Source organism: Stigmatopora nigra, chromosome 6, assembly GCF_051989575.1.
Source record: "Stigmatopora nigra isolate UIUO_SnigA chromosome 6, RoL_Snig_1.1, whole genome shotgun sequence".
NCBI lineage: Eukaryota > Metazoa > Chordata > Actinopteri > Syngnathiformes > Syngnathidae > Stigmatopora > Stigmatopora nigra.
In genome coordinates, this window is record NC_135513.1 from 10,386,703 (window position 1) to 10,411,580 (window position 24,878).

Sequence of the window (24,878 nt, forward strand, 5' to 3'; positions counted from 1 at the left end):
ATTTTCGACGTCATATTTTGGGAGCGATGGATGCTTGGCCTTGCTTTCTTATTGCTTGGGGTTGCAGAGATTTTCACTTTTATTCAAATAAATGAGGAAAAAAAATAGATCAGATGACGTTTGGTGCAGTTTGTGCTTTTTTGAAAAATATATAGAATTTTTTTCACTTGATGATGTCCAACTATTGTTTTGTATGGGGCATACAGTATTTCAGTAACTTTTTTTTCAATAAAATAAGTTTTTATTTTATTTGATAGATTATGTTTTAACTTTCTTTTCATTCACGATTCATAGTATTGGATTTTCGTTTTTGGTAGTGTGTTTTAGGCAGATTTCTCCCTATACTCTGTTTATTTATTGCTTGCAGGTTGTTCTTTTTTTATATCTTTTTTTGGTAAATATATTGTCATGATTTAATAGTAGTTCATATTGACCTTAAAAACTGGGCTGCTATACACATTTTTGGATTGAAATTATATAAGTGATAATTTGTCTTTTTAACCCACAAAGTTGAAAACAAAACTGGAGTAAGTTAAATTAATTTCAACATGGATCAACTTTACAAGATAAATGGGATTAATGGGATAAATGGCAAATAAATTGAATTGTACTCTTTTACTATGACTCGTAGTCAAAATAATGACAGTAGTAGTTGCTCACTGTTTTTGAACCAATGAAAAAAAACATTATTTTAATTTCTAGAATATTTGTGCTCACCCCCACCACCACCGTTGATTCAACCCTTTGCGCCCGCAACAGTGTGAGGAAAAAGGGAGGGTGCACTTTTTCATTTTGGGCGTCTTTCACTGGGAAAGTGGCTTCATTAAAAGCACCCCCAAGCATGAATGACACTTTAAAAAGGGGCCAAAGGTGGGGGCAGAAGAGGTGAGGTGGGCATATGTCGCGCTTTAGCCCAAGACAAAGATACGCAGGCGGCTAGGTCCCGACCGACAGCCCGGGGGTCGTGAAAGAACGGGCATTATTGCTACAAGTTGCATCAATTAGTCCAGTGGACGGGGAGGAGGGGGGCGTTCCTTGGGTCTTGAGGTCCATTGTGGTTTTAATGGGGAGGAGGAGGAAGGCCACGGAGGTGGGGGTCTTCACGCAGGTAACTATTTGCTGCACCACAAAGAAATCTAGTGGTAATTGGACAAGTGAGTTAATTCATTTTTCAGAAATATGGTTTTTATGAAGGACTTTATGCCTGGTTACATTTTTGCGTTAGTGTTTTTTTAGGGGATTTATTTCATCTTTAGAGGACTGGGTTTCGTTTTGGAGTGTGTTTTTCTTTAGATTCAGCAAACTTATCCTTTTGGGTTTTTTTCCCCAAAAAGCCTTTTCAATCTATAAACTCATTCATCTATTTTCTATTCTGCTTATCCTCCCAAAGGTCATGGGGGTGCTGGAGCCTATCAGTAGGCGGGGAGACGATACAACTTTCAATTCCGCAATTTGGTAGAAAAACAAACTGAAACATTGTCAATAAAAATACTCTATTTACAAATTTAAAGCTCAAAGATGAATGGTGAAAAAAATTGATAAAAGCTCATTTAAGAGAGTATAGTAAATAAAGTACAAGTTTAAGTCCTTTATAATTTGCATATCTGCAAAGGCTGAATTAATATTGAATGCTACTTAGAGAATTTTGAGCAGCATATGCTAATATGCAGGCAACTTTTTTTCTGAATGATTCGAATTTAGGTTGTAAAATGTAGGTCATCGTGAGAAGATCTGCTAATCGTCGCCCTTCTGGGCTCCCACGTCAAACTGCCTGACAATGGCTAATAGATTTCAGCGTGCTCGGGAATGTTTGAGAAAAGCTTCTTCTACTTTTTGCTCGTCGGTGGTGGGTCGACGTTCGGGCCGATGGCCAACAGACACTCTTGGCCTCGTTCATCAGCCTTCTGTAAATATTTGGAGGCCAGAGTCCACATTTATTCGCCTAAGTGTGGCGCCGAGCGTCACGTTTTCTGGGAAACGGACCAACAGCGCCCATCCCAGTGTACGGCAAGACGCCCACATTTATTCTAAAATGTCAGCGTGCGGAAAAACACACGTAAATTTGGATGCATGGTTTCTCAGGAAGTTGTTTCGAGTCGTTTATCAAATGCAGCTGCAGGGCTTAAAAAAAACAAATCGGTGGCTAGATAGTAAATACCAATTCATAAAAAGATACAAGATGTTAAAACACTTTTTTAGCAGACTTTAAACGCTGTGAGATCAAGCAAAAAAATACATTAAATTTAGATATAAAATTAGATTTTTTTAATAGAATCTACAATGGCACTTTTGACAGTTTTTTTTGCAGGTGCCCCTAAATAAAAGACCATCCAACATGTTGGAAAGAAAGGTCACACACACTCTGCCAAGGTCAAAGTCAAATGTGCGGCATTCCATAAAAAAAGGAAACACACACACACAGACACTAATAGGTGCACGTACTTTTTGATGAATGGTTTTCTCAATTGCAATAGGGGAACACTTGTAAATTTCCATTCCAGCTCGCAGCCTGCACTTTACATGCAATGATTCATGCAACACTAACATTTATCATCTTTCTACCAACTTTCATTGACAAGCGCCCACAATCCTTTATTATTATTTAATTTAGGTTAGACAATTCACCAATTTAATCGATATTTGTTCACATACAGCTTTTACATATATTATATTTATTATTTATATTATATTTATTTATTTGCGGAACCCACAAATCTGCATCTTTTGAATCCATAAACATAACCAGTTCCAGTACAGCACTCCTTAAGATATTAAGCACTACATCTCCCTCTGCTGAACACACAGGAGTACTACAACAACAGAAACGACAACTTTAACTAGCACACGAACAAACATGAAACCAGTAGATCTCAATCATCCTAAAGCCACTGAACCCATGACTTCGACACATGCAATCATTCGGAGTTAAATAATAAAGCATTTGAAAAAAATAGATTCAAAACTGATATAGCTTAACTAACAAGCTAAAAAGCTTGGCCAGTGGCCTCTTACCTCTTCCACAAAGGCCAGTCATCTTTTCACCAATCTGTTTTAGTCAATTGATTGCAATCAGGTGGCTCTTGATTTAGCAAAAACAATCCCATTGATTAAATTTATTGTTCTAGATCACTTGGAATTAAACACCAGGGTACAGCATTAGATAAACCACTATTAGACACATGAAATTATCTAATATATCCTACATAATTATTTTTTATTGCACCAGTAAAACCAGAACCAAAACAAGAAATCCAACAGATACTTGCTGAATATGGGGGTTTAGGTCCTGGTTTTGCTGGCAAAGAAACCAGAATATGCTAGATTTTTGCGCAAAATAACATGCTTGAGTGACAAGTTCACTACATAAATGTAATGTAGTTTAAGGATGGGGATTGAAAAGAGCCATGGACAAGTTTGGGTTTGTCAGGAAAGCCCCAAGAAAAGACCCTGCTTCTGCGAGGGGCTCCCTGCTGCAACTTTATTTACACACTAACAAAAAAATAGAGCAGAATTCACTTTGTTTTCCCTCTTGACATTTGAGAGCAATATCACACTAACACATTTTGTGTTGACCTTTTTGAAAACCAAAGCAATATTCATTCTGGAGCACAGCCCAGTTTGCATTATCTTTAACGTGCGGCCAATTTATGTGTGGGTATATATATAATATATATATTACAGTTGTGAATATATATTCTTTTAGTATGGCTTCCATAAAAAAAGCAATAAAATTTGTGCGTTTGGCTGCATGGCGGCTGACTGAAGGCAAAAGTGAATTGATTTTGATTCAACTAGATTTGATGTTTAGGTTAGTGAGAGAAGCAAGTTTTAAAAAGTGCCAATGTTGAAATTGTTTAACCAATGATTCTGAATGGGAAGAGATTGAAAACAGCCCAGAATGACTTTTAAAATGGTCAATGCTAATATACTTATAAATTCAGACAGATTCCTACTTTAAAAATAGGTAACAGCTGTTTACAAAATATTTTTACATACATCATTTGATGAAATGGAAACATGGTGTCAAAGTTCTAGGATTCCTTTAGCAAAATGTCTTGGGGACATATTTTATCCATCAAATTTCAGGTCATGTAGTATACAATAATTACATGGCATAGATATTAATAAATTAATCCAAAATGGAAATGCACTGTGGTTATGGCCCCAATAACAAAGATTTTTTTGTTAGTTCAATTATATAGTATTTAACTTTTCAGCTGGCATAGTGTCTGAATTTAGGATTTGTTTTTAAATATTAATGTTTGGCTGTAAAAGTGACTTAACTCAAGCTCTTAGTACCACATTTGCTTTGACTTTTCATTCTGTTTGGGGCACATTACAGACTGCCTGACTGCCAATATGTAACTTGCATTTGTCGCCATCTAGCGGCCAACTCTTTCATTGAAAACTTCTTCGGCTTCAACCGAAGCCACCCATCTCATTTTTCGGTATCTGCGCGCAGACATCTCTCGTGCTGCCGCTTGGTGATGAGGTACTTGAAGAATTCGTAGACGGACCAACTGATGGCGGTGGAGGGCATCTGGTAAATCACCCTGGCTTGTCCACCCTTGAAGAAGGCCGCCACGCCCCCTGCCCGGTACACCGTTCGGAAGGCCTCGCCCAAGCCAGAGATGCGGCGGACGGCCGTCGAGCCGCTGGCCTCGGCTTGCAGGACGTGCGCCGCGGCCGCTTCCTGCGTGTTAAGCAGCGTCTTGCAGACGTCGAGCGGCGTGGTGACGGAAGCGGCCAGCGCGCCAGCCAGCGCCCCCGACACCACATGCGAGGTGGGGTTGTATTGTCTGTGAGGGTTGAGCGCCTCCTGGAGGTACTCGTAAGTCATGAAGTGGAGCGCCTGGAAAGGCACGTTCATGGTCAGCTGCGTGGTGTAGCTGCGGTAAAAGGCTGCCGGACCCTCCTGGCGGAGTGTGGTGGTCACACAATCCAGCATGCCGCGGTATGGTGAGCCAAACATCTGGATGCGCTGTTTCACCACTAAGAGAACAAATGGACAGAAAGGTGTCAAGAAAAGGACAAATTGTGCCTGAAAAATAAATACTATGCTAACTTGTGCCTTGTACTGAAAAGGAATAAATAAAAGTCTGACAAAGGCTGTTTTGCCCATTTCTGTCAAATATTGGCTATTCATTAATACTCATTTGAAACATGAAATTGAGAAACCCCCCACCCCTCAATTGTTAAACAAGTTTACTTTTGCATGCAACAATAGTTCAGAAATAACTTTTCAACTAACAGGTTCAGTGTGTTCTATAACAAGAGTGTGTACTTACCCTCAGCCGGGTTCATCATGGCGTCATGGATTACTGTGGCCATGCAACCAGCCACTCCTGCGGAAAAATAAATGACACAAAAATCAAAACACATACAAAGGAGGAAGAACTTATGAGGAAGAAATAAACAAAAGTCTAACCATTGGCAAAGTGACTGTTGGCACCGGGGTGGATGGCATTGCTCAATGTGAACTTGATGCGCTCATAGCAGGCAAAGTAGAGCGCGTGGGCGGGGCCGGCGCCCACCGCCAGCACATTGACTCCACGGATCGGTCGCCAAATGCCCTCCGTGCGGACGATCTGCCGTAGGGCGTCCATCACATTGCGGTAGCGCGCATTGGGCTCGGGCCGCAAGCTCTGCATTCGGGTCTGAGTGGGAAAGAAAAGGCACATTTGTTTGATTTAGGATATTGCGTATTTATTTCAGCATAAGACGCAAAATTTTGTACCAAAAAAAAAAAACGTAAGCAAAGTTCGGTTGCGCATTACACATGGATTTCGGTGGTGAAAAAGTCCTTCGCAGCCATTGTAATGGTAAACGTAAGACCTGTCTTTGTCCACCAGGGGGCGCGTGAGAGCCCATTCTACCAAATCCCATGGGATATGATGTACTTTTTTTCTTAAATAAAACAAAGGCTAACCTTCTCCAAATAGCCTTCCAGACCAAAACAGAATGAATGAATCAATTATTATTTGCGCTTGTTATGCAGTTCCCAAACAATGAGTCAGAGGCAGACTTTTTTTTCATCACAAAGGATAATGCAATCTTCAAATGTTCTTATCGGCATTTATAGCCAGAAGTAAACGTTCTGACGTCTGTGTCGAAATTCCCACTTTGTGCTTCTGGGAAAAGGAGATGACTACGGATGGAATGTGAAAAGTCATCCAGTAAACTACGCAACTACTTTTGGGATAGTTTTCAACAATGTTACCAATATGATAGTCTGATATTTTGTGCAGATACATACACGGAGGTAAAGACTAATACAGTTAAATGTGTACAGTTCCAGGAAGTCAGAAGAAAATATCCAAAACAAAGTTTCTTTTTCCTCTTCGTCACTGAGTAATGGATGCAACTTTCCAACCAGAAGAATGTTGCTGTGTCATAGCTAATGTGCAACTTTGCTGGCATTGTTGTGTTATTTTTCCCAATATATACACACCTTTTTACCATAATAATATATATAATAATTATTAATTGAAATAACAGGTAGATTGACAGCTATGTTGGAGCAAATCTTCAAAAACAGGCTATCCTGGTGCTAATAAAGACGTTTGTAAGGAAGTTGGGATTGCCAAACACTTGTGGTTATGCAAGAATGACATTTTTTTTGTTACATGTAGAAAAAAGGAAATTGAAAATTGAACATGTTAGCTGCTTAAATGTGGTTAGCGCGTTGGGCTCACAGTTCAGGGATCGAGGGTTTGATTCCGGGTCAGTCCGCACTGTGCCGAATTTGCATGTTTGCCCCAGGCTTGTGTGGGTTTGGTCCAGGTACTCTGGTTTCCTCCCACGTCCCTAAAACATGCATGGTAGACCCTGCAATTGGCTGGCCACTGATTCAGGGTGTCCGCACCTTGTGCCCAAAGTCAGCTGGGATAGGCTCCAGCACCCCCTGCGACCCTAGTGAGGATAAGGCGGTTCAGAAAACGAATGAAACCATGTTCTATATAACTTAACACTCACTAACATTACATATAGTTCAGTCAAATAAAAAAAAGAATACAAGTGCGTCATTAAATGAGATGCAAGTTGATTTACGACCCGTCCGATAATGGATGCAGGCTATTCTGCTCAAGTTAATAAGTGACTCAAATCTTTTACGCATCATGCCATGCGGCTAACCATTATGTAATAAACGATAGAGTGCATTTTACGTCTACTTCAACGTAGGATTTCATGTTTGCCCGTTGTTTCTAGGACGCTAACTGCTAAATTAGCTGACCTCTCTGACAGCAAGGTTACTTAGCCTGTTAGCCTAGCCAGTAGAGTCCCGACTGACGTCGCGGCCTTGCAACTTTACGCAACTCACGTGTCGGCCTTCATAATGCTTAAAAAATAAATAAATAAAACAGGAAAAAGTATGAAAAGTGCCCATTTGTGTGACATAATACCTTCACGCAGTCGATGGGATACATGAGACAGTGCTCCATGATTCCAGCCACTGCACCGGCCAACATGTGAGTACCGGTAGTGGCTCCCTGAGGCAGACCCTCATAGTCAATTTCGGCACAACACTCCGGGGCGGTTCGGTGCAATGTTGGGGTAAAATCTTGCTCTACGGATGTCTTTGCCGGTGAAACACTGACAAATCCTCCCGAGGTTCCCAGCAATCTGCCACCTAGCCATCGGACGTCTGCGCCGGTGGGTACCCCTGCAACCCGTTTTTCGACGCCCGACGCGTCAAGGGAAGGGCCCTGGGACACGAAGCCGCTCGCTTCCATTTGAACGGAAAACTTGGACGATTTTCAGGCGAGGATCCCGTCCGCGGATACGTGGAGCCGCCGCCGGCGCCAACCGACTTCGACTTGGCGGGCCGGTCATCTGCAGAGCATCCAGGAAATGTTATCCTACAAGGAGGAGGAGTTAGTAGTGCAGACGTTATACAATTCGACGAGAGGATTGGAGCATTTGACAGTAAATCAACTACGCCCCGTTTGATTGGCTATTTATCATGCAGGTTGCAAACCGTAGTACATTATTTAATGCAATGTGTGCAATTTAAGTGGTGTCGTAAATTAAAATACTTACATTTCCTCTATGTACAACATGAATTTGTACGGGTTTTTGCATTGTTTTCAGACACATGCGCTAGTTGCAGAACTATCCTATAAACATAACTGTTATGTCATAACACTACTGTCAATTTTTAAATTAATATAATAAATGGTTATACTTTAAAACGGTTATCAATGCGACTGGTATGTCATAAAAGTTAGAGATGCAGCCACTTAGCCGCATATACTTGAAAATGTATTTTTTCCTACAGCACTCGAATGCAGCGCCCAAACTCGGCCACGTATTCTGTGACGTAATACATTGTACCAACCGGAAGTAGCACTACGGCGCTTCTCTCGTTGTGTCGCCTTGGTTTTAAACGATTATTACTCAATTACAACATATTTAATTAAGTCATTACTTCTTTAGACGGAGCCACAGAATTGTATCGTCACGGCCATCGCGATATTTACGGTAGGATCATAAAACGTCATGCCACACCATATGGATTCCTATAATGATAAACGGACCTATAACACATCTGGAGAATCGAATCGTACATTAATTTATAAATCTGAAATATAAAAGATAGGTCAATAATGTCATCTGTGAATATTTATAGTTATTTTATCAAATCAATGAGCTGTTTTGTGTCCATTAGGCAAAGTTCTATCATTATTTAAATTATTAGATTTCCTGATATTATAATTATGTGGTTATACACTATGAGTGTCAAAATTAACTTTTGTTACAGTGGTAATTGCAAAGTGTGGTTGAAAGTTGTAAACTATTAGGTGACTACTCATACTGATTAAACACTAGTTGACTTCTGTCACTCACTAACAGGGTTGGAAAAGTTAAAGTTCATCCTGCAAATGTTAAAATTTACTATTCCAGTTCATAGTTCATCTGAGGGCGCGTTTTGAAACATCTAAACTAAAGAATACATTTTCTCTGTTAACAAAAAAAAAACATTGTAATATTCATGCAATATATCATGATTTTTTTTCCTAAAAAAAATTACTTCAGTGCTTCTTTTTCTTCAATGACTAAAAAGTCCAAAATGCATGTGACAACTCTTGAATATTATCATGAGTGGATACTCAACTAATTTGTTAACATTGTGTTTAGCCATGTTTTGCACCCTTAAATGAAAAATTAATCATTCTGTGTCTTGAAATGTTTTAAAAATAGGTCAGTGTTGTGTGCAGGACCTTCAGTGACCATGAGGTGACGACCATTTGCATCAGCAAGCCCGTGTGGTGGACACATGGCACGGTAATGACAGTATTGTTTATTTTCTTGACTTTTTCACTTGTCCGCTAAGTGTCATATATTTGTCCAGGATCACGTTATGGTTCCTGTCGGCGTCATGGTACTGTGGTGTGGCTCCAAGACAGAAGCTGTTCCTCCTACTTCTGCTCCTGCTGACCACCTCTGTCCTACTCCTCCTGGCCACCAATCAGAGGCTTCTTTGGGTTACCCAAAGACCACGTGGGACTCGCTTCAGCAAGTAAGTAACTTTATAGTCCATAAAATACGGTCCTAATATAAAAAATATCCATGGTCACTTTGTTCTTGGTGAAAAAAACAAACAAACACATGCAAAAAGTTATCAGACCTCCAGCTGTTTTCCATCTGATGGTTCCCAGTAACGTAGTTGTGTCGTCTGCAGGTCCCTCTCCAGCGCCGAGTCCATGGAGGCCACCGACGTGCTGGACGCGGGCCTCAATTACGGCGTGGTGGTGGACTGCGGCAGCAGCGGTTCCCGCGTTTTCGTCTACTACTGGCCGCCCCATAACGGAAACCCTCACACGTTACTCGACATCCGGCAGATGAGGGACTTAGACCGGCAACCTGTTGTTAAGAAGATTAAACCGGGTGAGGAAAAAGATGCAGGGTTCATTTTTGAAAGCACCTGAACAAAGATTAGACTGATTGGATGTTTTGAATTTTAGGTATATCCACACTGGCGATATCTCCAAAGAGCGCCAGCGACTATTTGCATCCTCTGCTCAGCTTTGCAGCTTCTCACGTGCCACAGAACAAACATAAGGAAACGCCACTCTATATTTTGTGTACTGCCGGTATGAGGTTGCTGCCAGACAGGTAACTTGTGCAAAATTACCAAAGGAAGAATTTCCTTTTAATAGTTATTGGAGTAAGATTTTATGGGATTTCTCGGCAGCCAGCAGACGGCCATCTTGGATGACCTGGTAAATGACGTTCCTTTGGACTTTGACTTCTTGTTTTCTCGCTCTCACACTGAGGTCATTTCTGGAAAGCAGGAAGGTGAGCACTTTTTTTTTTGCCCTGCTGGACCTTATCATATTTCCTTATAACCATATTTTATGGGCTATAAATCGCTCTTTTATATAGTTTGGGTGAGAAGTGAATTCTTACTATCTACTATCTTATTTATTATTATTTTAGCGAAATACTACAATATGTTTTTATGTTTTTCCAAAGGCGTTTACGCATGGATCGGCATCAACTTTGTTTTGGGCCGCTTTGATCATGCCGATGACGGTGAGAGCGACCAGCGTTGATTACAAGTAGCTTAAGATTGTCAACTAACCTTTAACCTTTGTCTTATGGTATTGCACAGAGGAGGCCACGGTGGAGGTAACCACTGGCTCGCAGCACCAGCAACCAATCAGCCGCCGCCGCACAGTGGGCATCTTGGACATGGGCGGAGCTTCACTGCAAATCGCCTACGAGGTGCCTGGCGCCATCACCTTCAGTTCGCCACAACAGGTCAGAATAAATGTCACTCTCACAATCCATTTTGACAAATTGATTGGATGTGTAAAGTTTTCTAAATAGATTAGTATTTTTTTAGGAAGATGCGGCTAAGAGCGTCCTCGCCGAGTTCAACCTTGGCTGCGACGTGGAGCACACACAACATGTCTACCGCGTCTACGTCACCACCTTCCTAGGATTCGGCGGAAACACGGCGCGGCAGCGTTATGACAACCGCCTGGTCAACAGCACCCTGGACACCAAGTACGACACAACGCCACGCCCCCTAAATGTCTGTTTTGGCTGTTTGTAAGAGTCTCCCATTTTGTCTGCAAACTAGATCCCAGAGCGCCGGCATAGGCTCGAGCGAGGATAAACCCTACATGGACCCGTGCCTTCCTCTCACCCTGTCGCACACGGTGGTCCGAGACAACCGCACCTTGCACTTGAGAGGCCAGGGAGACTGGGGTCGATGCCTGGAGGCCGTACATCCTTTCCTGGACCTCCGCAACGATACCATGACGACGGCGGGTGGTGTTTATCAGGTACTACGGTTTTATTCACCATAATCCAAATGGATGCTTTGTCATTTGGTCAACTTTGAAGATGATGAGCAAATTCTTGCTTTTAGGCACCCATTAACTTCAGTAACAGCGAGTTCTACGGATTCTCAGAGTTTTACTACTGCATGGAAGACGTGCTGCGAATTGGGGGACAGTACGAGAGTGAGAAATACTCAAAGGCTGCCAAGGTAAGCACATCATCTCATTACATAGAGGATTTTTTTTAAAAGTATTTTTTGGGTTTTCCTACTGATATAGGACTTCTGCGCCACTAAATGGTCGACATTGAAACGACGACTGGACAACAAGCTCTTCTCCCAGCAGGCCGACGTCGACAGACTTAAGTACTTTGTGTTTTTTTTTTATTACGGGCTGAAAGCTGCTCGTGTTCTTGTTTTTTTTGTGTGTGATTGTGTTTGGAACCTTCTCAGATGTGGTCTGTCTTCTTCTCAGGTATCAATGCTTCAAGTCAGCATGGATGTTCCAGGTTCTGCACGCCGGCTTCCGCTTCCCCAGAAATTACCGCTTTCTCCGGACGGCACAGCTGGTCTACGACAAAGAAGTGCAGTGGACGCTAGGAGCCATTTTGTACAAGACGCGTTTCCTGCCACTTAGGTACAAAAATACATTTAAGTCATTGACATATCCATTTTTTTGGTTCATTCGGCTGCTCAATGAAAGAAACAATGTTATATTTAGGGACCTCCAGCAGGAGGCACTCCGCCAGAATCACCCAAGCTGGCTGCGTTCTTCCTTCGTTTACAACCACCATCTGTTCTCCCTCTGCCTATTGGTGGTGGTCTTGGCCATTTTGCTGTACATCCTCCGCCTGAGACGCATCCACCAACGAGAACAACGGCAGGCAGACACGCTAGCCATGCTTTGGGTAGACGAAGGAGAGCCACTTCTACCTTGAGGATGGACAGGGAACAAAATGTAGGATGGTCCTGATCTACTTGAAATGATTCCATCGTCAACACTGTCATGCTGATTTTCCAGGAACTTGATGACTGTGTTAAAAATCAATATTGCAGGGGTGGGAATAGTATTTTTTCAACGGTGTAATACAACAACAATCCAGTAAAAAAAAGATGGATTCTACCATCTTTCCTAATCAGTTCTTCAACAATGTTAAATTTCTTCCAGAAATCTATCATGGGGACTTACATAATAATGTACATTTAATACTTACCTCTTTCACTATTGGACCAATGAGGTTTGACCTTTTCCCAACTAATGAAGTAGGCCAGTTTTTTTCCGATTAATTGTGTCACTGGAGCCTTTTTGTTTGCCCACCCCTCCCTGTTTGGCATTCCTTTACCAGTCAAGACCAAAGCTGCTGTTGACTTTTTAATTGCACGTGTGGACAAGATGACCTTGTTTTTTTTTAATTAACATGAATTGCTCTGTTAATATTTCTTTACATCTGTTGTCCAAGTGATTTGTCCAATAATTTTATGTAAGCAAAGTGCAATAGTGACCCAAATGTGAATGCAAATAATTCCATTCTAATAAAAAAAATATTGGAAAACCTTGAAATGAAACAAAAATAAGTGCATTAATATAATATATACATATTTTACCTGATTTTCTATTTTGCTAATAGAAGAATACTGGTGCTTTGTCAGTAGGAAGCCCACAAGAGTCAAATACAAACTGCACTTTAGTATTTTGAAAAATATACTTTTAATACAACAGCTGCATATAAATATTAAAATATACATTATACAGCTGAATGAACACACGCACATAACCAGAAAAAGCAAAAATATCAGGTTTCTATTTCTTACGGCACTTCTGTATGTTTTTTTTGTTTTCTATCTTAAAGGTTTACTGACTGACAAAATGAGTTAATTGTGTTAACAGGTCCAAATATTGTAATAGTAATACTTTAGTAGAGTGATTATTGAGAGGAGAGAATTTTACTGTACATTATTTGACATGAACATGGTGGAATGTTTGCAATTATTGGCGTGCAACATCTTTTCAAGCTCTACAGAAATAGCTGACAGGTTTTTGGTAAAAGACAGATCACACACAACAACAACAACAAAAAAACATTTGGTTCTAAAGAAATGTTTATGATTAAACAGAAAACAGGAAAAAAGGGAGAAAAAAACATTAAAAGAATAAACAATTTTAAAAAATGAAAAAGTGTATATATACACATGTATACAGATATACATATATATACACATGTATACATACATATATATATACACATGTATACATACATACATATATATACACATGTATACATACATATATATACACATGTATACATACACATATATACACATGTATATATATTATACACATGTGTATATACATATATGTATGTATATATACATATATGTATATATAGTTTGATGACTTGATGACTTTACAAGATTACTACCACAGCAACGCATTTCTGCCAAAAACCAGTCAGCTTTTCTCACTTTTCAGAGCGCCAATCTAATAAAGGTGCCGACTCTTTTTTTGTCTTTCTTTTTTTTAAGGAGGACTTTGTGCCCACAAGCAAGGTGCGTAGTTTTCGAACCACAGTGCAATTCAAAAAGGGTCCTAAATTATTCTTTTTTCTTCTTCTTTTCCCCCCCCCCTCACTCTCTCTTTCGTGTCCACAACATTTAGAGACCTTGAACACAGTCGGTCTAACAGCTTCACAGAAGAAAGGCAGACATGGCCAACAAAAATAAAGTAAAGTCCACTCATAAGGAATTTGGATAATAGGCTTTGAGGCCCAATTCCAGGAACTCTTCAGGTTTATTTTTGTCCCAAAAAAATGTTCAACTCTTTATAGGGCAATCAAATTAAGTGACTACCTGCCATTGACGGCACTATACGTCGAATTCATTTTGACTGATAAACATTTTCTCATTTCATAGAGTGCTGTCAATGGCTACCCTATAAAGGATGAAAAAAATCAATAATATTACAATTCTTAAAATTATTCAAATAGCATCATGCTCTCCAGCCTCCTAGTGGATGCCCCTGGTATTGTCCATGCCTCAAAGCCCAATATCACAAACTATTTATGAGTGCAGTTAATATATAAAGAGGAAGTAAAAAAAAATTGGAATTTCTCATCACTGCAAGACATTTTGCTCCAATCATGATTTTCAGTAAAAAAACAAAATCTGTCAGTGTTGCTATAGCAACCTTGTTGATTACAAGTAAGAAATTCCATACTTTTTTCTCCCATTGTGTGTGCGTATATCCACATATTTTTATACACACCACCGTTAAAATAAAAATTAAAGCTAAAATGCATTATTTGCTCTCTAAGAGTTTAAATTTGTGGTTACAAAGGTGCGCTACATAATCAGTTGGGGGGGCGAGCATGAGGGCACTGAAATGCTTTTTCGTAGGGGAGTGGGGGGGCATGCTGGTGTTTTTTCAGTCAAAATAAAAACAAGGTGCGCAAGGTTTTGGTGTGTTTTTTTTTATCTCTCTTTGGTCGCTTTGGATTAAGTAAGGTGCAATTTTTGAACGTGGCGACGAGATGATGAAGAGGAGGGCGATCAAGTGGCGTGGGGGAGGGAGGTGAGGGAGGGAGCGAGGCTTACAGCTGCTCAAACATCAAGACTCGCCACATTCTATTTAAACAAAGAGACCCCCCCTGGCGTCCTTTAAAGCAGTGCTTCTCAAACACGGGTCCATAAAACAAATTAACTGTGCAATTAAAAGAAGCCCCTGCGAAAAAAATAGACTGTCTAAGTGCATCGGGATTACTTGCCCTTAAGTCATAAGAAAAGTAGTGTAACATTTTTCAAGGTCAAAGGTAAGCCTGTAACGATACATGTATCCAAATTGCGAAATTAGCATTTTCCATGTCATTTATCCTCACAAGGATCGCAGGGGGTGCTGGAGCGTAACAATGCCTAGGCTCCAGCACCCCTGTGAGAATAATCGGGTTGCGTCTTTCTTTATGATGCAATATTTCATATGTCGAATACTGTGTTTTTTGGGCGGTCCCTAAACTCTGGGACTGGGAGGGACGGAGTGGGGGGGACATATTGGAGGATTGCTTTTGAAAAGCCAAAATCTCATTTCACTTTTTAAACATAAGAGTTAGTGACAGAACCCACATCTTAATTCTTAATTTGATAAGAAATACATTTGAACCAAGAATCCAATTCCAGTTCATGTGTGCAACACTTCCAATAACAAGCTACATTACCAATAAATAATATTAAAAGGCATCATTTTAAGGCAAATTAATCTTTAAAAGATACGGAAAAATATAAAACAATGTTATTTATGTACAAGTACTCACTCACCACACGGGTTAAAGTCTGGCAATGTAACGAAATGTAAGCCAGCTGAGCGGGAGGAGAGAGGCCATAATTGCGTAACATTAAAAGGAAAGTGGAGCATAACATACCTAACGGGACACCAAGGCACTCTGAAACGCCAAGCGAGTGAGCGGCTTTCCTGGATTTTGCTCAAACAGGTGAAAAAATGGTGCTCGTATATGAAAAATAAAATTATAAATTGTTACCTATTAGCGACTATGGCCTAATTTGGGCTGACATGATAATTGCCGTAAAGATCATAAGGCAATTCTTGCAAAAAGATTAATCTCCGCACCCAATATGTTTGAGAACCCCTGCTCTCAAAGGCGCCTCGGCTCGCTAGTGCCCCCCCCCCGCGGACCACTAAGGGCATCTACAAAACAGTGCAATGTCTATTTATAGGCACAATGGGGTACGAATACAGCACACGGTGGGGAAAAGGGGGTTACAGTATTTTACAAGAGCAGCATACACTCACAACTCGCAACATCCAGGGGTCGGATTTAGAGCGCCACCTGGCTTCTTTCTTTGGGTGGCGCTTTGTGCTGGCTAGGACCCCCGCTGGCCGCTAGGATCCTCTGCACAAAGTCTTTGGTCCGCCCAGCGACTAAAGGACCTGCAAATAATATTTTTGACACTCAGTACCTTTACATTATTTCATTCAGGAGCAATATAAAAGAGTAGTGGCCAAAAATGGTACTGCAACCAGGGTGAAAATAATGGGGAAATCAAGCTGTTATCGTATCAATGATGCATTTCAATCAGAAAGAAGAAAATGTCATTTCTGGTGAAATTGTGTTTTTACTTGAGTTAAAATTCATTGTAAAAAATACTAGCACATGTGTATGAAATTGAGATTTTCTGTTATATGAAAATTATTGTGTGGGAGTTTCTGACCACTGGACTGAGAGAGGATGTCCTCCAGGCGGCGTGTCATTCCTCGCTCATCCATGTCCTCTTCCTCGCTGCTCTCCACCTTCTGCCGGATCAGCTCCTTGATGCGCAGCAAAGCACCCAGGAGATTTTCTACAGGTACAACACAGCACAAATCATTTCAGAAAACCTTCAAGTTGCTACAAATACTAACTATGTAAACACAAATTCCATCCCATCACACATTAACCTTGCTAAAAGCAACAAATGTAAAAATTGTAAACGCTACAATGTCTCAGAAAGTATCAAAATATGCACCAGGTGCATTTTCATGGTCATATAATCACCACAAATGTGGTAGCAAGCTAATGTGGCTAACTGATTCTTAACATGATCAACAAATAAAATCGGTTATATCTTATGATGTAATGTACTGATCAGCAAATGATGCACCTACAAAATATAGTATCAAAAAGCTAACAATGTAACCATTTCTGTAGACTAATCATCTATTAATTAAAAAGAAAGCAAGCTTAAAAGTGCACAAATGTCTCTGTGGATGCATTTCCTGTCAAGCCCAAGTATACAGGGCCACTAAATCCTTGAGTAAGCAAGCAGGAATGAGCGGAATGTCGGCGAGGCGAGGCGGGTTGGGGAGTAAATAACAAAAACAAAAGAGGTGTAACGCTTGCAAAAACGCTACAAAGACAAAAGGCAGCTGTCAAATTTCAAGGATGCGTGCAGGCGTGGATGATGTCATATTGTATCAAGAAGCAGCTTGCACGTTCGCCAGTGGGAGGAAAGTATTGGGACACCCTCACACGAGAAGAAAATGGGAGCAAGATGTTAACTAATTTTGCACCTGTCAGTACTCTAGTTTAAAGAGTGATATATACATATATATATATATTTTTTTTTACTGACCATACTCCTGGTTGAGTCCCCACAGTTTAATCTTATTGGCCTCATGCTGTGCTTTCTTCTTCAGGCGGCATGCCCTATAACACACAAAAGAAGTGATGAAGCATGATTTCAACTAACAAAAAAAAACAATGAACAAAAAGTCATTCCTACAAAATAAAGCGCTCTTTAGTTAAGACAAATACATCCCTGGAGGCCATTGTGTTCAAGGTTGGACCAGAGACTCATTTTTTTTCTTCAAATGACGTAAAATAGCCAAGTATTTATTGAAGAAACATTGGTGCAGGTTACTTAAAAACGATAGCAGGCAACATTATGGACACAATTCAAAAAGGTTCCGGGACAACATTTCTGCTAATGTCATTATTAGGCAAAATTCCCAGAAAGCAATAATAAATGGACATTTCATCCAACCCCCCCCCCCCCCCCTCTACTCCCCTCCCACTCATTTGAACTCCATATGACCTTCCCGTATCCCGTCTGCTTTCCAGCTTTCCACTCATTCAATCCATGCGTCTGAGTCACTGTGACGTTGTGAAAAAAATTTGCTTGTGGGAAGGTGGACAAGTCAAACTAAAGTCACGGTTTTCTATGGGGCAAAATTAAGCTTGAAAATTAGGGTCTTGGAGCTTTGTCTGTTGGTTTATGGATCCAAATAAATACATTGAAAGACTCACATTTTATGAGCAAAAATAGTAAAAAGTCAGCCACTGTTAGGACATACTGACATTTATTTGCATTTTTTGTGAGTTTTCCCATTGAAATTTTATGAAATAATATAAATAAATAAGGTCAGATAAAAATCAATTGAGGCAAGTTAAGTTTCACTTTTGATGAAATTAATAGGGTCCAATGACCCAGTATGTACCTGGATGCTAGCTTGTTCTTTTCTTTGCGTGATCTGGCCCTGGCGACGGCGGGGAGGTCGTTAACGGGCCCCATGCTGTCGATGGCGGCGTTAAGCTTCTGCAGCTGCTCGCCAATGTTGTGTAGCTTCTGCGGGTTGGGAGTCAAGTCGCTGGCATCTGTCTTACGAGCCTTGCGTCTTCCTTTTTTGCCTATAGAATCAGACATTTTTTCAGAAGAAAATTGGAAGATTCCATTTTTGGGGGTATTTATTTATGCCATGTTGTCACCTTGTCGTAGGTAAAGTGTGCTAGGCAATGTGCTGGAGCTCCATGATAGCGACCAGTCGTCTCCTCCTCCACCTGTTGTTTTCTTCGCCGCAGACACCCGGGAGCGCCGGTACTCCCAGAAGCAGCGACGCTTGGATGGGCGCTCGCCAGGTGGTCTTACAGGCTCCACCTCTGCCTCTGAAAGACATTCAAATTCAGGTTTGAGTTTAGATTAAGGTTTTGGAGGGACAATTTCATATTAGGTACCAAATCCTCTTTTAGGGCTTGAAATATTTTTCAATCCTGTGATACAATTTGAATTTAAGTATAAAACCAAGATAGAATAACAAATAGAGTAGCCAAGTGAGTCAATATACTAATATAGAAACCAAAATCTACAAAAATACTGTAATGCCAGTGTGATAATTCTTCGCACCCGGCACTGCCTCCTAGACACACCACTGGAAAAAGCACTGTTTTTAACTGAGTTCATGTTACAACCAAGCTTAAATTACACTCACACTCACACACACACACACACACACACACACACACACACACACACACCACTTCTGTCCACTCAAACACACACTCACAGACACACACGACCACTTGTTTATACAACGTGACATCTGGCCTACATTGTCTGAACTTTCCATGCCCTTTCAGCTACTTCGCTTTAGTGTGACACAAAGTGACACACATGTAGAAAGAAATAAATCAAGTCAACAAGACTGCCGGTTCACATCATGGAGATTGACAATTTACTTCTCATATTTTGGTGGGCTATGAGGTTTAGGAAATGTTAATAAAGTTTCAAAATAGAGTTACACCTCTTCTTACAAATGGTACTTTGTACAAAACATTCAGGTTACAAAAAGGCTTGATGAGAAACCCTTTCAAGATACAAACACAAATCAAGTTACTTCATAATGAAGGATTACCTTGAATTATTGTGCTACCAGATTTAGAGTACGGTTCCAAGCTACTGTATTTTTTTTTTTTAATTTAAAGATTAGATTTTATATGGAAGGGTTATAGTTTCAGTGTAAGCTAATGTTTTGAAATGATGAATTTCTTAAGCCTTACAAATTCATTCCACAACAAATTCTACACTTTCAACTTGATTTACTGACTGTAGCTTTTTCTCTTGTATTTATTATGCCCTGTCCTCCCCAATTGACATGTTGGTAGTGTAAGGTTGGTTTGATTCTGGGAAGTGACTCCAAAAAAGCAGGATATTGTTGATCTTGTCCGGGAAGTACTACCGCAGCAGCTTTGGTGGCCAATGTGTGGCTAGCTTGTGCCCTTGGCCACGAAGGACATACGACGTGGTCTGAGGTCTGGAAACGTACACAGCGTGGCAAGCTTTTCAGAAAAGAAAAAAAACTCACCACATTCAGTTTCAGACGAGCTTGAGAGATCTGCCGCTGTTTCCTCCTCTCCTTCATCTTCCTCTTCATCTTCTTCCTCCTCCTCTTCTTCTTCTTCGTCCTCTTCGTCAATCTCTACCTTCTCCTCAATGTTCTCCTGGTCCTGAACCTGTTGTGTCTCTTCTTGTTTCTGTTGAGCTTGGTCCTGGACACCCTGGGCAATAACTGGTTCTCCTCCCTGGCTAAGGGAATAGTTATGCTCCTCACTGCAGTGTTCCAACAGCAATCCTGACGCTGGCGCATCCTCCTGGGCCACCTGAGGTGATAAAAAGTCATATACCTGTGTCTGATTGGTAATGTGATTGTTCTCCCATACCTGTGATTGGTACACTTCATTTTTGTTGGCTTTCCTCCCACCCCTGTCTTGTCCTCGTCCCGCGACAACGGATTCATCTTTAGTCGCCTTTTCAGCCACCTTGTCCTCTTCGCGGCTCCTTCCCCACCGGCCCATGAGTACGGCGTCCTCGGAGACCACGCCCAAGCCCAATTTGGTGTACCGGGCCATTTCATCAAGAGCCGATACGTCCCAACGTTCGGCGTGCAGATCCTCGCCCAAGCCGCCATCGTCCACCAGGTCGCTTAGCAACTCAAAGGGCCGTTTGCGGGGGGACGCGGGAGAACCCAGCATGAGGAGAATGCTCTGGACAATAAAGAAAATCAGCACTTGGGCTTTCAAAGTAGGTTTAGGGTTTCAAATTATAGTTCTGACCTGGTCATATTCGGTCCTGCCCCCTTGAGGTGACATGGCCATTGGGTAGGGGCTAAGTAGAGCCCGGTGACCCCCGTAGGCCTCGCCAAAAGCAGGCTCCATCCCATTCATTCCCGGCTAAATGGTAAACACAAGAACACAGGTGATCACTACATGCAATATTAAAAATCATTGGAGTCATACTGACAATGACTTTACCTGAGGCATGCCCGTGGCCTTAGATGGGTGGAGTCAAGTTGTAGTCAAATTACTTCTGGTCAGTTGGACTGAAAAAAATAATGAAAAGACACTCACTTTATACTATACACAATACTCGGTACAACAGTCGTCATACTATCATACTACCGGCAGATGCTAGCATTGATGCTATTGTAGGTAGCTTTGGTGGCTGATTTTAACTATTGTGATCATCTTGGATTACAGTTATTTTTGTTGGACGCTTACCTCAGAATGACAGTAGAGATATTCAAGGTTGAGACTTCTTCACATGACGCAGACTTTTCTCCCGCTGAAAAATAATAATAACAGGAAGTTGAACAAAAGTTCACTAGAAGGCCCCAAGAAAGTTTAGTTCACCAAAGACATTAGCCTTCCACTCTGTTTATGTCCCCACACTATTTATTGCATTGTGGGGACTGTGACGACCAATCCAAAATTATCTGCTTGCAAATCAATGTGACAAATATCTAAAAAGAGCATCATTTTTGTCTGATTTCCATTCCATGGTCAATTATCCGGAAATCTCACAAGAATGGAGAACAGCTGGTTGTAGCACCAACAGTGTTAACAAAGAATCAAAACTTTTCTTAAGGTGGGAATGCGGCTGTATCAGTCCTGACAGTAATAAATAGTTTCTTTGATGTTGAAATGTGATTTACTCTGGACTATATTTAGTGGTGTATTAATACTCCAGGCTCTATTCATTTGCTAGACAACAAGCTGCTGCAGCCGATGTGGCCTCTGAACATTGCCTTCTCTGTAACATGGGAACAAAACCTAATGTTCTATCTGGCTAATCATAATGAACAATAGCACAATTCTACAGCAAAAACTTTGACTAGCAACTATTACGGGTCTGCTACATTGGTGGGAACTACAGGAAACCGGAATATAACAACAAGCAGGAAAGAATGATAGTATTTTGACCCATACATTATTCAATGAATTGCTAGTAACTATTTTTAGTGCTGGATTAATACGCTGGATCTCCATTTAATGTTACGGCAAGGAAATAGCCTACTATGGATCTTGTGTAGCGAATGCTCCTTCTTAACATTGGCTCCCTGGTTTCACCGCTGGTTGCAATCCACCAATGGGATTTCTGCAGCTTGCCAAAAAGTCAGATTGCACTGCAGTGAAGGCAGAGGAGTGAAGAAGCATGATGATGAAACACTAAGTAATACACTAACACAAAGACTCACAGTAGCCCTACAGCTCACTATATGCCAACATTCTGGGAAAAATACAGCTAGCGCTTGACCCGATTGGGAGAACAATGCCATAACGCTCGTTTTTGGCAGACTGAGCTGAGGAATGAGGAAATGAGGATGGGCAGGGCGGCATTAATAGCGCCTTGCTGGCACGCCTTTTGGAAAAGTAGCATTTAGCACATGGTGGCACCTAGCTTCACTCGTGATGGTAACAAATAGTTCAAAGCACTAGTGGGCAGTGTAAAGCAAACAGTCAACATTTGGCATTTTAAAATTTAAAATTTTCACTTCTTTTAATCATGGTTGAATGACCCTATTATATTGAGACTCAGATATGCAACATAACGTAAAACAATATTTTCAATATTAATATACATTGTTTACATTTCTGAGAGGTAGACACGCTAACCACTCTCCCACTATGCCACCTCATTTCAATTTATTTTCAAAATATGTGGTATGAGCCAGCCCTCACAAACCTCAACTTGTTGAAAACGTGTAAGAAACGTAGGGCCAATTCAATATATGCAATAAAGTCATTTTTAGAGGAAGGGATAATGACATTAAAAATGAAAATGTTTTCATAGGCCTCTTCTAATGGGTAAAATGGTTTTGCAAACACAAAAATGAGCTTACGGGACATTAAGTTCTCACATCACCACATGGAAAGTTATGCTTCCGTACATTAATTATAGCATAAAGACGGTGTGGTTTTATGTATGGACTCTTGGTCCAAATCCTTGTGGTCCAAGTGCCCAGACTAAGAATTTAGCAGTAGGGGGGTTCTTAAAAAAGCTCAGCCCTGTGAATGGGATTATTTAAGTATATACATTTATATGTGTATAGCTTGTTGAGATGTGGAGGAACGATTTATCCAAAAGAGAAAGTGAAAGGGGGCTGTCTGGAAGCGAGATACTTGAGAGGGGCGGGTGGTAGTCATGTTATGGCCGCATGGAGCGTGCATGAGACGGGGAACAAAGTGGGACGGGCTGATCGGTGTCTAGACTGGACAAAGTGGCCAATTTAAGCCAACAAAAAAGATCCATAGGTTACTAATCATTCATAAAAACTCATATAGTGATGTAAATGCTTATGACAAGTGTTTACATGATATTTTTGTGACTTTTTCCGGATCATTGAGAACCAAATGGCACGGTTCCCCTGTGCCTTTCGGTTCTAAAGTGAGCGAACCCCCACTAACCTTTCTTTTCACCTCCAAAACCAGCTCGCGTAAACGCAAATTAAACGGTGGTTACAGCGCAGCAAGTGGGCCTTGACGGTGCCGTGTGCTCGCACAGCTGGAAGCCGCAGCCAGAAGTAGCAGAGCAGGAACACACGAGAGCAGACCCGGAGATGGCAGACAAGCGGTCGGTCGCATGATCAACGCAGCGCCGTATACTTTAGCCTCAGCCCCCGTCACTTCCAGACACTTTTACTCATGTTTCAACGTAAATCTACAAGCAAACCACGTGCTCCACTGTAAATATTGAGCAAGTCTATATAATTCGGCGTGCATGGCGAAGCTGGCAGACAATAAAAACGGGCCCACAGCTGGCACTGCCACCGGATGTCAAACATGTTTTTTTAATACGAGCCATTTCGAAGCAGGCGTTTTCAACGGATAGCAAGTTCTTCGGTCTTTTTTAAACATCAAACTAAGAAGCATAGTATTTTTTTTTGGAGGACAGAACAAGTTGGACTGATGCGTGTCCACCTGCCATTGAGGCCCAAGAGTACCAAACATGAGCCCCGCTACCATTTAGCCCAATTAGCCGCTAAAACGCTCCTCCCCAAAATTGAGCAAAACCCAAATAAAAACAGGCTTCCTTCACTCTGTAAACACGCCACCATTCCAATGAAGGCAGAAGAACCATTTGAAAACAACTTTGAAATTAATAATGAATGCGTAACTTGTTGGTGAACACATTTTTAGTGTCCCGTGTAATATTTACGCAAAACAAGCCACTATTGTATATCATGAAACAGATCATTTTACCAGTCTTGGTATGACTTTTGTGTGTGTTTATTTCAAAATATTATTGAGCAACATGTTTTAGGGTGAATGTTTGTTTTTCGGTGGTGGGGGTGTGTGCGCTTAGGTAGGCGAGGTGGGTTTTACCTCTCAGTGTCCTCCGATGGCCCCCTCGCGGGAGAGAAGAGAAGGCTCCTCCAGACACCGGATAGAAAACAAAAATGTCCGACTTGGTACGGGGCCTCTGCTTGGTCCGTTTCGGAGCGCGCAGCATCCCCTCACGACACGGCGGTGGAAGAGGAGGCCGACCTCAGTGGACGCCGCTCGGCCGGGAAGTCCCGCTCCGAGCCCGGGGGAGGGAGGGCAGTTTACTCCGAGTGAAGCCTCGCTGTACGGCGGACACACAGCACCTAAACGACAGCTGTGTGGCTGGTTGACACCGCCTCCTCGTCATCATCGTCTTGTCTCCCTGGCCTCAGTTGGTGGGGGCCAGGGACAGGGGGCGGTAGAACTGAGCACCCCCGCGGCCTCACAAAATGGTGCAGCCCATTTTCGCTAGGGACATGATAGGGCAGAGACGCCATGGGGAGGCTTGCGTAAAGTAGGTAAAATAATATAATTTAGTTCAAATTACTGTTGGTTTATTGAAAGTGCTAAGTGCCTCAACTGTGAATACACCTGCAGATAGGTACGACAGTCAACTGTAACAATAAAAGTAATGGCAAAAAATTCCACAAGGTGAGCACCTGTATTTCCTCTGTGAATTTTCATAATAAAATTCGACACCTGTTAGAACAATGGTGAGTTGAGTCCTG

The 24,878-nt window shown here is 41.4% G+C and overlaps 3 protein-coding genes across 4 annotated transcripts; 1 reads left to right on the forward strand and 2 right to left on the reverse strand.

Annotated features, from left to right (window-relative positions):
- Nucleotides 1-3,413: 3,413 nt before the first annotated feature.
- On the reverse strand, nucleotides 3,414-7,870 carry LOC144198624 (mitoferrin-2-like). Its single transcript, XM_077719745.1, has 4 exons — nucleotides 7,404-7,870; nucleotides 5,429-5,657; nucleotides 5,289-5,345; nucleotides 3,414-4,992 (listed from the first exon to the last, which is right to left on the reverse strand). The coding sequence occupies exons 1-4, from the start codon at nucleotides 7,731-7,733 to the stop codon at nucleotides 4,439-4,441; spliced, it is 1,170 nt and encodes a 389-aa protein (XP_077575871.1). The 5' UTR covers nucleotides 7,734-7,870; the 3' UTR covers nucleotides 3,414-4,438.
- A 464-nt stretch (nucleotides 7,871-8,334) lies between these two features.
- Nucleotides 8,335-13,433, forward strand: LOC144198051 (ectonucleoside triphosphate diphosphohydrolase 7-like). 2 transcript variants are annotated; one of them, XM_077718851.1, is made up of 14 exons: nucleotides 8,335-8,481; nucleotides 9,202-9,285; nucleotides 9,353-9,520; nucleotides 9,683-9,888; nucleotides 9,966-10,116; nucleotides 10,196-10,299; nucleotides 10,477-10,536; nucleotides 10,616-10,764; nucleotides 10,850-11,013; nucleotides 11,090-11,294; nucleotides 11,381-11,500; nucleotides 11,571-11,656; nucleotides 11,766-11,927; nucleotides 12,012-13,433. In XM_077718851.1, exons 2-14 carry the CDS (start codon nucleotides 9,278-9,280, stop codon nucleotides 12,226-12,228), a joined length of 1,800 nt encoding a protein of 599 aa, XP_077574977.1. In that variant the 5' UTR covers nucleotides 8,335-8,481; nucleotides 9,202-9,277; the 3' UTR covers nucleotides 12,229-13,433. The 2 variants fall into 2 exon arrangements, with proteins under 2 accessions (XP_077574977.1, XP_077574978.1); XM_077718852.1 differs by having other exon boundaries at nucleotides 8,341-8,481; nucleotides 9,219-9,285.
- Nucleotides 13,434-13,909: 476 nt separating this feature from the next.
- On the reverse strand, nucleotides 13,910-24,525 carry LOC144198052 (uncharacterized). The gene is made up of 11 exons (XM_077718853.1): nucleotides 24,211-24,525; nucleotides 21,106-21,169; nucleotides 20,860-20,927; nucleotides 20,662-20,778; nucleotides 20,269-20,592; nucleotides 19,914-20,208; nucleotides 18,541-18,717; nucleotides 18,273-18,462; nucleotides 17,408-17,481; nucleotides 16,508-16,636; nucleotides 13,910-16,226 (listed from the first exon to the last, which is right to left on the reverse strand). Exons 3-11 carry the CDS (start codon nucleotides 20,866-20,868, stop codon nucleotides 16,114-16,116), a joined length of 1,428 nt encoding a protein of 475 aa, XP_077574979.1. The 5' UTR covers nucleotides 20,869-20,927; nucleotides 21,106-21,169; nucleotides 24,211-24,525; the 3' UTR covers nucleotides 13,910-16,113.
- Nucleotides 24,526-24,878: the final 353 nt, after the last annotated feature.